The sequence below is a fragment of the Spea bombifrons genome, chromosome 11 (genome assembly GCF_027358695.1).
Source record: "Spea bombifrons isolate aSpeBom1 chromosome 11, aSpeBom1.2.pri, whole genome shotgun sequence".
Classification (NCBI taxonomy): domain Eukaryota; kingdom Metazoa; phylum Chordata; class Amphibia; order Anura; family Pelobatidae; genus Spea; species Spea bombifrons.
In genome coordinates, this window is record NC_071097.1 from 33,002,051 (window position 1) to 33,015,286 (window position 13,236).

The 13,236-nt window shown below is 37.3% G+C and overlaps 1 protein-coding gene across 1 annotated transcript; it reads right to left on the reverse strand.

Moving 5' to 3' along the window:
* LOC128468277 (olfactory receptor 1019-like) lies at positions 1-936 on the reverse strand. Its single transcript, XM_053449965.1, has one exon. The coding sequence runs from the start codon at positions 934-936 to the stop codon at positions 1-3; it is 936 nt and encodes a 311-aa protein (XP_053305940.1).
* Positions 937-13,236: the final 12,300 nt, after the last annotated feature.

Below are 13,236 nucleotides of genomic sequence, written 5' to 3' on the forward strand. Positions count from 1 at the left end.
TCATGAACAAACCATAATGTCCTTAAGTTTCTTTAAAGCATTTTTAACTTCTTGATTTTTCAGCGTATAGACAAGAGGATTTAGAATCGGAACTAAGACAACGTAAAGGAGAGAAAAATATTTGTCCTGCTTTGGCGAATAACTTGACGTGGGTCTCAAATACAAACAGAAAAGAGTGCCATAAAAAATACTAACGCAGATCAGATGAGAGGAGCAGGTAGAGAATGCTTTACGTTGTCCGGCTGCTGATTTTATTTTTAGGACAGAGGAAATAATAAATACATAAGAGGTTAATGTTAGAAAGAATGCAGAAACTGAAAAACATGTCCCTTCCACAAAAGTTAGAATTTCCACAAAGAACGGGTCACTGCAGGAGAGCTTCATTAATGCTTCGATATCACAGAAAATGTGGTTTATTACATGGGAAGCACAAAAGGACATCTTTGATATCTGGACGGCATGTCCCACAGCGTCAATAAAACCCAAACTCCATGACGCAATGATTAACAAAGCACAGTGTTTGAGGCTCATCAGTATAAAGTAGTGGAGCGGGTGACAGATCGCCACGTACCGGTCATATGCCATAGCTGCAAACAGGATAACTTCACTGAGAATCAGCGATAGAAATAAATACATCTGAGTTATACATCCAGCAAACGAAATGGCCGTATGGTTTGTAAGGTGAATATTTAACAATTTTGGAAGGATATTCGAGGTATTGGCAATGTCAATGAATGAAAGGTTCATTAAGAAAATATACATAGGCGTGTGAAGGCGAGGGTCTGACAGTATAACCAAAAATATTGTTTTATTCCCAATGATAATGATGACATAGCAGAGCAAAAAGATCAAGAAAATGGCAAACTGGGTTTCAGGAACATCACTCAAGCCTTGGATTGAAAAATCTGTCGAATTCTGTTTTCCTTCTGGTTCCATTTTTATGTAGTATTTCCTACAATAAAATATCTATTTGATTAAAGAAATATTACATACATGCATAGCCACATACAACAAACTTATCATACAGTGTCTACAGCGTAACCATGCAGTGCAGTGTCTGTTGATTGCAAATAATAGCATTATTATAATATTTTCATACGAGGAACTGCCTCTTACTAATAAATTCTAATCAAGAACGTTTATACAGGGCAGAGTGATGAAACGTGTGCGTTTCTTTGTCTTTTGCATTGAGTTTATTCACTAACTTGGCAGTTTGTAAGAGTTTGCAGGTAGGTTGTACATTTCATCGCACTGATATTACTTTTTGTGGAGGACCAAGAAGGACTGAGCTGCCCCTGTATAATGCATAGGTATTGTCAGACGATGGCTTGATTTAATCATTCGTGCAGGACGAGCTTACTCATTCTTGTCATTGAAATGTTGAACTTTTCTGAGAATCCCAAGGTCAGCCAATGTAAATATATATTCCTCTATAGAGAGAGAATGCTTGGAAGATTTTGTTAAAGATCATAATCCGCAAAGTCTTTTTTTAAAAATTGTTCAATAACAAAAAAAAAAAGGCATCAATAAACGACTTAATGGTCTGTTAAATCATGCCCTTTTTGGTTGCTTTAAAAGTGAAAACATTTAGTATTGCATGTTGCATGATGACAAAATAAAATGGAAATAAGCAATAAATACAATAGAAATGAAAAACAATTGGTGGGAATAAGAAGTGACAGACGGTAAATGTATAAGAAACATAAAAAAGGACAACATTAAACATGATGTCAAATATTTTGAGGAATAAATAAATGTCATAAATTGTAATCAGAAAATTAGATTTTCTTTATTTAGCTTTATGTAGGTTCTTCCATAACATTTCTGTTCTCTTCAACACCCCTTGTTAAGTTCTCTATATAATCTTTCTCAGTATAGAGCTTTAAACATGTTGACTCTTTGCAATTAAATGTATACAGGACAATGAAGCATCATACTGCATCTGTATGTATTGCATTAGCTTAATGTTACAGGAATACATCTACTTAGAAACACAGGATGTGACGGCAGATAAGAAGCATTCGGCTCAGTTAATCTGCACATTTTTAATCAGTCCTTGATCTTGTCTTAGATTCAGGATAGCTTTAGGTCTATCCCATGCATGTTTAAAGTCCCTTACTGTATTATGCTCTACCACTTGTGATGGAAGTCTGTTCCATTTATCTACCACCTGCTCAGTAAAGCAGAGTTTCCTTACATTACAAACATAGCATCCCTGAAACAAAGGCACACATCCTTTGCCCTGAACTTCAGCACAGGAAAAAAAAGCTTCATATCTATGTACCAATCCTCACATTATCTGTTAGGCACCTTAAGCCAAACTGATATTTTCATATAAAAAAACATGAACAATGCCCAGTACATTTTAACTCCATAGAACCCTGCCCAGCATGACAAAGTCAGTGATTACAGCAGAAGTAATTTAAATGCAAGTAACATAAAGATGGCATATACATTACATACCTTTTTATAAGTTTTAATGTTGGTGGCAGATCTGATCTGTCTCTGCGGTGCCCAGGAAAATACAGTCTCTGATACAGGCAAAAGAAAGGGTCTGAGACGTGCCAGTAACATTATGCTCTTATATACTGTATTACAGAGAAATGAACCCCTCCCCTGCCTTATAGGATGCAAATTTTAAGATGTAAAACTGTGTATGAGAGTCAATAATGCGAGAGCAGGCACTGTCACTTGGGGGCATCTAATAACTCCCAGTACTCATTACTACAAAGAAAAAAAACATTTTGCAATAGCGGTGTAAATAAATGTGTGAGACCACACGTATACATTATTGTTAACCTTGTCAGGTTGTACTACTGCTTTCTAAGGCTCATGTGGTAGGTGATCATGAGGACATAGAAGTACGCCCTATGGTCTTTGCTTTAAGACAACTTGGAATCTTCTATGTCAGCAAGAGTCAGAATCGCTGGCTTCAAGCTGACAGTTTAAATGTAAAAGTGCTCGGTGCAAGCACTGCTTACACTTAAATAACAGTAAATGTCTGAACTTGATCAGAGTAAAAAAAAGATCCAAAGGATGTATCCAAACCCTACTGGGAACTCTGATGACCTCCGTAGGCTGATCCCAGGTACATAGCTATAGAGCATTGCTGCAGTGAGGATTTAAGCGTAAAGAGGGAGATGTAGAGTTTTGAAACTAAATAAAAATAGTAAACAATATATTAATATACAACTAAAAATCAAATTAACCCCTTCAGTCTCCTATGGACGTACCGGTACGTCCTGTCCTTCTTGCAGCAGCAGGGACACATCCCTGCCGCTGCACGGGAGATCAGGCTGTTTGACAGCCTGGACTCCCCCCTGAAAGCAGAAGCCAGCACTGCCGGCTTTCTGCTGCTCGATCGGATGTAACAGCTTCCGGCACGAATGCTGGAAAACTGTTACATTTTTATATGCCGATCCGGCATTCCCTTCTGGGTTGCATCACTGCTGACGTCACCCGGAAGGTCATCGGAAGACAGGATATTATGTCCTCCGATGAGGCACAGACGCTGTGATCACAGTGTGATCGGTGCAGGGGGATCGCGGGGAGGAGAGTGAGAAACAAATGACTGGTGCATGTGCTGGAAATGATCTGCTGGTTTTCTCTTCAGCCTCTGATGTGATCTTTCATATGTTTGTATTAAAATTGTGAAAAACTGAATAAAAAAAGATTTTATAATAATAAAAATCACACAACCAGAATCCACATCATTTAACATTTATAGGAATTAAACAATTAACGATAAACTGGAGAGGGGAGAACTTTAATTAAACAAACTGGGTGTGTGTGTGGAATATATATATATATCAAAATACAAAAAAGTGAAGCGCAATATTTGAATTAAATATAAGTATTGCACCTTCTGGTGAAGTGGTGCTGCAAAGACACAGGAACAAACTCCCCAAAAATTTTCCAAATTAAACACAATCAAAACCACACAAGTGTCTGCGCACCCAATTAATAAGTGAGTAAATTATATGTGCAACACAAAAATAATATATACAAATATACCCTTCCAGCGAGCGTTCCCACACACAGTATCCAAATGGTTCGTATATAAAAGGAAGAGAAAAAAGAAAGAAAAAATTATGGTGTAGTATATCAAAGTAGGTCTTAAAAAAAAAAACGCTATTAAGCAGATCGGACCCTTACAATTTAAAGGGCATAAATATGAAGTTTGAAGCCTGGACTCTGTGACATCCGAGACGGAGGACAACAAGTTTGCCTTTCTTTTATACATTAAAATTATCGTTTTTACCTACTCCCCTCCGCTGCCTACCTTCTTTATCTACAAATACCAGTGTGGGATAAAGAAACTCCTAAGGAGACTACACTACACTCTATGTATGGGCATATTTATGCCCTTTAAATTGTAAGGGTCCGATCTGCTTAATAGCGGTTTTTTTTTTAAGACCTACTTTGATATACTACACCATAATTTTTTCTTTCTTTTTTCTCTTCCTTTTATATACGAACCATTTGGATACTGTGTGTGGGAACGCTCGCTGGAAGGGTATCTTTGTATATATTATTTTTGTGTTGCACATATAATTTACTCACTTATTAATTGGGTGCGCAGACACTTGTGTGGTTTTGATTATATATATATATATATAGATATATATATATATGTATATATACATGTCTATATATAAATTGCTTACATTCTTTTTAATCCTTATTTTATTTTTTTATTTGAGATTGTTACTAATGTCGATATGTGTGTATATATATATATATATATATTTTTTTTTTTTTTTTTTTTGTGTGGATTTTCTATATAATTATTTTTGGTATTTTCTTTATCTATTCAGTGTCCTAAAGTTTCTTTTAATAATTCAATTTGCCACATTAAGTACTAGCTATACAAATTAATGATGGTTTAGTAATATCGAGCAAGCAACGAGGATACAGAATGACGGCACAACACACAGCAATTTGATCAAGCAAAACTTTAATAGAGAACTCTAACTACAGCAGATAAAAATAGTTATGTGTGTAAACGTATATGTATGTATATATGTGTGTGCAAACTTATATGTATGTATGTATATATGTGTGTAAACGTATATGTATGTATATATGTGTGTAAACGTATATGTATGTATATATGTGTGTGTAAAACGAGTTAAGCAATCAATCAATGTCACAGCAATCAATGCTATTGTGTCAAATGTCAATACAGTGATACATCACCGAGCCGAGTAGTTATCACTCCTCTAGCTGATTAACTCAACTCAGCAGGGGCTAGGAAACCCATCAGAACAAGAGCCACTTGTCTCGGACGCAAGGATCCCTGGATCCATCCTGGGCTGTCCGTGCGCGTTCTTGCAAACACTGCAGGTGAGGCTTCACAGTTAGCAGTTGTGGCCGTGGGTTTTTATAGCCGTTTTGGGAACTTTCCAGAATCTTCTAGGGGCGAGTGTCTTTACGTGGCTAGGTGGCTTCTGTTCTGTGACGCAGGCTGGCCCTCCATCTCATGATGCTGGCCGGGTACCTTAAACAGACGTCCCTCGCCAGGCTGTTCTTATGTGCTTGTGAGCTTCCTTATCTATTCAGCAGTGATCTGTACGTGTTGACATCTGATGCCTAAGTTACAAGGTATATAACTATACAATTAACCCTGTGGTGACTGGGCCCGGGAGGCATATAATTAAAATGCATTAAATGCATAATACATTACATGCAAAGAGGAAGAGCCAAAATACACCCGGAAGACATGGGATAACATACATGGCGGAGAGACGCCGAAGCTCCGATCCTAAGAGCGGATGCTATATATTGTTTTAGTAAAAGTCTTGAACATTATTATTAATATTATTATTATTATTATATCGACTACCTCCTCCTTTTGCGTGTCCGCTGTACCTGGCTTCAATTTAAAGAAAATACACCGTTGATAAAATTATACAAACTACTGATAAAAAAAAACACATTGAGTTTTGGGGCAGAAACATGATGACCAATATCAGTCTAAAAGAGAAAAATATTCAGATTTTTTTTTAAAATTAAGACTGTAAACTGTATTAATATTATTCTTGGCTCTGGCCAGAAGAGTTACTGTATGTCAGTAACAATGGAACCATTCATTCAATATTATAAGTTGCCCAAATCAACTGGTTATCTTGCCCACTAATTAATCTCTGCAGGTATGATCTATTAGTATAACAATCTTCATCTTTTCTTTTATAATTTGAATTTCATATTCCTAAAAAACCTTTAATATTTTTTGTTTTATAAGTAACATTCAGGATGTCATGTATCAAACTTAAATTTGCTAATGCTCATAAAAGCAATTAAGGCAAATTGATTCAAAGTTGATAATTTACTTAATTCAAATTGCAAAGAATGCTAAAATATGTTCATTCTAAAATGCTACTTCAATTGTCTTAATTTATTTATTGGTAGTTGCCACGCTTGGAAAACAATTGACATGCATGTTGATATTTTTATGAAAAAACAATAACGTCCTTAACCCCTTAATGACAACGCCCGTACATGTATGGGCTAAAAATGCATTGGTTTAGGGACCGCCCATTGTCCTTAAGGGGTTAAGTTTCTTTAAAGCATTTTTAACTTCTTGATTTTTCAGCGTATAGACAAGAGGATTTAGAATCGGAACTAAGACCACATAAAGGAGAGAAAAATATTTGTCCTGCTTTAGCGAATAACTTGACGTGGGTCTCATATACAAACACAAAATAGCTCCATAAAAAATACTAACGCAGATCAGATGAGAGGAGCAGGTAGAGAAGGCTTTACGTTGTCCGGCTGCTGATTTTATTTTTAGGACAGAGGAAATAATAAATACATAAGAGGTTAATGTTAGAAAGAATGCAGAAACTGAAAGACATGTCCCTTCAATGAAGTTTAACGTTTCCACAAGGAAGGTGCCGCTGCAGGAGAGCTTCATTAACGCTTCGATATCACAGAAAATGTGGTTTATTACATGGGAAGCACAAAAGGACATCTTTGATACCAGGACGGCATGTCCCACAGCGTCAATAAAACCCAAACTCCATGACGCAATGATTAACAAAGCACAGCGTTTGAGGCTCATCAGTATAAAGTAGTGGAGCGGGTGACAGATAGCCACGTACCGGTCATATGCCATAGCTGCAAACAGGATAATTTCACTGAGAGTCAGGGATAGAAATAAATACATCTGAGTTATACATCCCGCAAACGAAATGGCCGTATGGTTTGTAAGGTGAATATATAACAATTTTGGAAGGATATTCGAGGTATTGGCAATGTCAATGAATGAAAGGTTCATTAAGAAAATATACATAGGAGTGTGAAGGTGAGGGTCTGACAGTATAACCAAAAATATTGTTTTATTCCCAATGATAATGATGACATAGCAGAGCAAAAAGATCAAGAAAATGGCAAACTGGGTTTCGGGAACATCACTCAAGCCTTGGATTGAAAAATCTGTCGAATTCTGTTTTCCTTCTGGTTCCATTTTTATGTAGTATTTCCTACAATAAAATATCTATTTGATTAAAGAAATATTACATACATGCATAGCCACATACAACAAACTTATCATACAGTGTCTACAGCGTAACCATGCAGTGCGATGTCTGTTGATTGCAAATAATAGCATTATTATAATATTTTCATACGAGGAACTGCCTCTTACTAATAAATTCTAATCAAGAACGTTTATACAGGGCAGAGTGATGAAACGTGTGCGTTTCTTTGTCTTTTGCATTGAGTTTATTCACTAACTTGGCAGTTTGTAAGAGTTTGCGGGTAGGTTGTACATTTCATCGCACTGATATTACTTACGCTTTGTGGAGGACCAAGAAGGACTGAGCTGATTTAATCATTCGTGTAGGACAAGCTTACTGATTCTTGTCATTGAAATGTTGAACTTTTCTGAGAATCCCAAGGTCAGCCAATAAAGTCTTTTCAATGTAAATATATATTCCTCTATAGAGAATGCTTGGAAGAGTTTGTTAAAGATCATAATCCGGAAAGTCTTTTTTTTTTTTTTAAATTGTTCAATAACAAAAAAAAAAAGACTTACTCGTCTAAAAATATTTTGGTTTTTTTATTCACTAAAACAGAGACAAGTTTTATACAGCTTATTAATTATTTTCTAGCCCTTTAAAATTGTGATTTCCGTTTTTGAATGGTAATGGTAATGGTTTGGTTTACACCGATTGCATTTACAATACACTTTCCTGGTAATTAGAGAGTCTCTTAAAAATAGTCAGTTAAATTAATGTTAAAGTGCACTCTTTGGTTGCTTTAAAAGTGAAAACATTTAGTATTGCATGATGCATGTAACTTAGGAAGCATGGTGACAAAACAGGATGATTTTGGGAAGCAAACAATCAAATGATACATTGGAAAAAAAGAATAACTACAATAGAAATTAAAAACAATTGGTGGGAATAAGAAGTGACAGACGGTAAATGTAGACGAAACATGAAAAAGGACAACATTAAACATGATGAACTTAAACTTAGCTATATTGCCTTGCCAAGCCTATAAGGATCTTAAGGCTACACCCCAATGGGACCAGTGTTCAGAGATTTCCCTGTTTTATTCCTTCTTTTGATTTTTGGGTTCTCCCTCGCTTGCTGACTGGCTGTTACGAATGCTCTATAAAATGGTTCAATATAATCCTAAAGATATTAGGGCAATATTCTTTATAAATCGATATATGTATATATATTGGACCCTTGCATATTTTTGGGATTTTATCAAATTAATGTTTTTGATTGCTATTTATGTATTTTTTATATATGAAAAATAAAGTTATAAAAAAAAAAAACATTTATCATCTATTTTCTTTATTTAGCATTATGTAATTCTTCCTTTACATTTCTGTTCTCTTCAACACCCCCTGTATATAGTCCTATATCTAATCTTGCAAAGTCTAGAGCTTTTAACATGTTGATTCTTTGTAATTAATGTGACGGCAGATAAGAAGCATTCGGCTCAGTTAATCTGCCCATTTTTCCTGATGCAAGACTCTGGTCCTAATCAGTCCTTGATCTCGTCTTAGATTCAGGATAGCTTTAGGTCTATCCCATGCATTTTTAAAGTCCCTTACTGTATTATGCTCTACCACTTCTGATGGAAGTCTGTTCCATTTATCTACCACCTGCTCTGTAAAGTAGAGATTCCTTACATCACAAACATAGCATTTCCCTATAGCTGAAACAAAGGCTCACATCCTTTGCTCTGAACAGTTAAATCACATATTAAAGGTAGATTAAACCACAACTACAGCACTGGAAAACAAAGCTTCATATCTATGTACCAATCCTCACATTATCTGTTAGGCACCTTAAGCCAAACAGGTATTTTTATATAAAAAAACATGAACAATACCCAGTACATTTTAACTCCATAGAACCCTGCCCAGCATGTGGGTTATTAAAGCAGAAATAATTTAAATGCAAGTAACATAAAGATGGCATATACATTACATACCTTTTTCTAAGTTTTAATGTTGGTGGCAGATCTGATCTGTCTCTGCGGTCTCTGATACAGGCAAAAGAAAGGGTCTGAGACGTGCCAGTAACATTATGCTCTTATATACTGTATTACAGAGAAATTAAGCCCTCCCCTGCCTTATAGGATGCAAAATTTGAGATGTAAAACTGTGTATGAGAGTCAATAATGTGAGAGCAGGTACTGTCACTTGGGGGCATCTAATAACTCCCAGTACTCATTACTACAAAGGAAAAAAAAAACATTTTGCAATAGCGGTGTAAATTAATGTGTGCGAGACCACGTGTACTACTGCTTCCTAAGGCTCATGTGTTAGGTAATCATGAGGATGTAATAGTACGCCCTATGGTCTTTGCTTTAAGACAACCTGCAGTCTCCCCTGTCAGCAAGAGTCAGAATCGCTGGCTCCAAGCTAACAGTTTAAATGTAAAAGTACTCTGTGCACGCGCTGGTTACACTTAAATAACATGACTGAGGTAGCGCCAATGCGTCGCCCTCTTTTACCCCCCCAAAATGAATACACAAACACAAAGTAAATAATATAATGTTTCATTATAAGTCAACTATGGAAAAATAAGGCCACGGTGCAGTCCGCTTTACGCCTTCCACACCGTGACACAGGTATAAATAACTTTATTCATAGTAAAATGAACTTTATTTGTAAACACGATATAAACATAATATATAATATAGCGATGCACGTGCCGCACCACCCGCCTTACTTGTGGCACGTGCAAGCCTTAAATATAACAATTGTAAACCAAATCTAAAGGCTACAAATCGTAACCCTAAATTGTAAACAACGACTGAAAGTACCGACCCGGCTGTCACAGGCGTAAAACTGTAAAAACCGTAGAGACCACCGGCGTCCCCTGCACGGCAGCCATTGTCACGGCTAGGATTCACCAAGGCACAAGCCCAAGGGTGTGTCCTGCACTTAGGCCGAGGGCCTGTGCACCACGGGTCAAACCACACCTAAGGTCGTTAACCCTTGCTCTATGCCAGCTTGATAACCAACCGCCAAGGAACAAAAAAAAAGAGGGGTGAGAGGGAGGGAAAGCTTTCCAGGTCAATTTGAAAAAGTGACCTAAATGGGATGGGCTCCCATACATATAGTGACACCCACCCCTAAGCACAGTAGGATGATGCCCACCTATCATTGTCAGCTCAGGGCCGTCAATCAACATTGACTGACAGCCCCCTGAGCATGACTCAGCAGATTTTTCTGCAAAACAGGAAAATGGGAGGGGGAGAGGGCTGCCTGACGTCCCCTCAGTCATGCGCCCCTCTTGCTCCATGCTCTTGCCTGGGGCTTTCTGTAAATGCCTGAACTTGATCAGAGTTAAAAAAAAGAGTTAAAAAGCTAAGTATTTATAACTCCTCTAGCTGATGAACTCGCAACTCAGCAGGGGCTGGGAAACCCCTCAGAACAGTCTTTTCGAAGAGCCACTTGTCTCGGACACAAGGATCCCTGGATCCATCCTGGGCTGTCCGTGCATGTCTCCCCAGAACCGCAGGTGAGGCTTCAGAATCTGTGATCGCGGCCTTGGGTTTTTATAGCCGTTGTGGGGACTTTCCAGAATCTTCCATGGCTTCAGTTCTGTGACGCAGGCTGGCCCTCTATTCTATGTTGCTGGTCAGCCATTTTAAACAGAGATCCATCGCCATGTTGTTCTTATGTGCTTGTGAGTTTTCTTATCTATTCAGCATAGTGAACTGTACGTGTTGACGTCTGACGCCTAAGTTACAAGTTATATAACTATACTTAGATAATTAACCCTATTGTGACCGGGCCCAGGAGTCATATAATGCATTACATGTAAGGAACGCAAAGAGGAAGAGCCAAAATATACCCGGAACACACGGGATAACATACATCGCTGAAAGACGCCGAAGCTCCGATTATAAAAGCGGATGAGAGACTTTTGGAGTTTCTCAGGAGAGGCTAAGTGACATATGTTTAACTTTTTATTTTATACAAGCGGATGCTATATATTGTTTTAGTAAAAGTCTTGAACACTTTTATTATATTGACTACCTCCTCCTTTTGTGCGTCCACTATACCTGGCTTCAATTTCAAGAAAATACACCGTTGATTAAATTCTACAAACTACTGATTAAAAAAAAACATATTACAATTTTTTACATTTTTTGAATGCCTGGATTTAAAAATCTCAATATTTGTGGGTGCATTTTTTTTTCTTATTTTTTCATTTGGGTCCTTTTGCATTAACATACTATACTATACTACCTTTCTTTTATATTTTATATTTAAGCGCAAGCCAAAGATTTTATCTGCAGCAGGTATTTTGGGCTAGTGGGATGATGGATGCAGAGGCGTATCTAGTGAAAATAGCGCCTATGGCAAGCACTGAAATTGCGCCCCTGTCCAAACTTCCACACATTAATTCACACTCTTTACTATCCCTTCTCCCTCCCTTGTCACTTTCTAACACCTTTCCCTCCCCTTTCCCTACTACCCTCTTCCTCTCCCCCTTTGTAGTTCTCTCACCTTGAGTTCCAGTGAAGGGAGTCTTCTGTCTTCCTGCACTGTCTTTTTTTTTTTTTTTGATGCGGGGGAGAACGAGGGGTGCTGAGCCGTTGCTAGGCGTCCCTCTCTCTCCTCCGCATCAAAAAAAAAAAAAAAAAGACAGTGTTTAAAAGCAACTCGCTGGTGCCCGCTGCTTCACTGCTGAGCGCCGAAATGTAACGTCATATTACGGTGCTCAGCATGAAATGCCGGCACCGGGACGGAGGTAGAGGGCTCGTGGAGGAGAATGAGGGGCGCCAAGCAGTTGCGTTTAAAAGCCGCTCACTGGCGCCCCCTTTCAAACGGCGCCTATGGCACGAGCCATAGCTGCCATACCCTAGATATGCCTCTGGATGGATGGTATCCTTTTAATACCAGTAATATAACCCAGAATCAACCATGTGAATTATTTCACACATTTCCAGTCCAGATAGTAGAAACACTCCAATTTCATAGTTACTTTACAAAAAGTCAAAAAATATATTTTTGTGTATTGGTAAGAGTTCTGGGGCAGAAACCTGATAACCAATATCAGTCTAAAAGAGATAAATATTCAGATTTTTTTTTAATTTAGACTGTAAACTTCATGTAAAATGTATTGATTTTATTCTTGGCTCCGGCCAGAAGAGCTAATGTATCACAGTCACAATGGAACCATTCCATCCAATATTATAAGTTGCCCAAATCAACTGATTATCATGCCCGCTAATTAATCTGAATTTCATATTCCTAAAAAAACCCTTAATATTTTTTTTATAAGTAATATTGAAGATTTTATGTTGCTTATGCTAGTGAAAGTAATTAAGGCACCCACTGATCCAAAGTTGATAATTTACTTAATTTACTTTGCAAAGAATGCTAAAATATGTTTACTCTAAAATGCTACATAAATTGTCTTATCTATTGGTTGTTGCCCCACTTGGAAAACAATTAATATGCATGTTGATATTTTTATGAAAAACAATAACGTCCTTAAGTTTCTTTAAAGCATTTTTAACTTCTTGATTTTTCAGCGTATAGACAAGAGGATTTAGAATCGGAACTAAGACCACGTAAAGGAGAGAAAAATATTTGTCCTGCTTTGGTGAATAACTTGACGTGGGTCTCAAATACAAACATAAAATAGTACCATAAAAAATACTAACGCAGATCAGATGAGAGGAGCAGGTAGAGAAGGCTTTACGTTGTCCGGCTGCTGACTTTATTTTTAGGACAGAGGAAATAATAAA

What these genes read in the sequence shown, in the direction of transcription:
- LOC128468277 (XM_053449965.1), bottom strand. Translation starts at nt 936, where the DNA reads ATGGAACCAGAAGGAAAACAGAATTCGACAGATTTTTCAATCCAAGGC.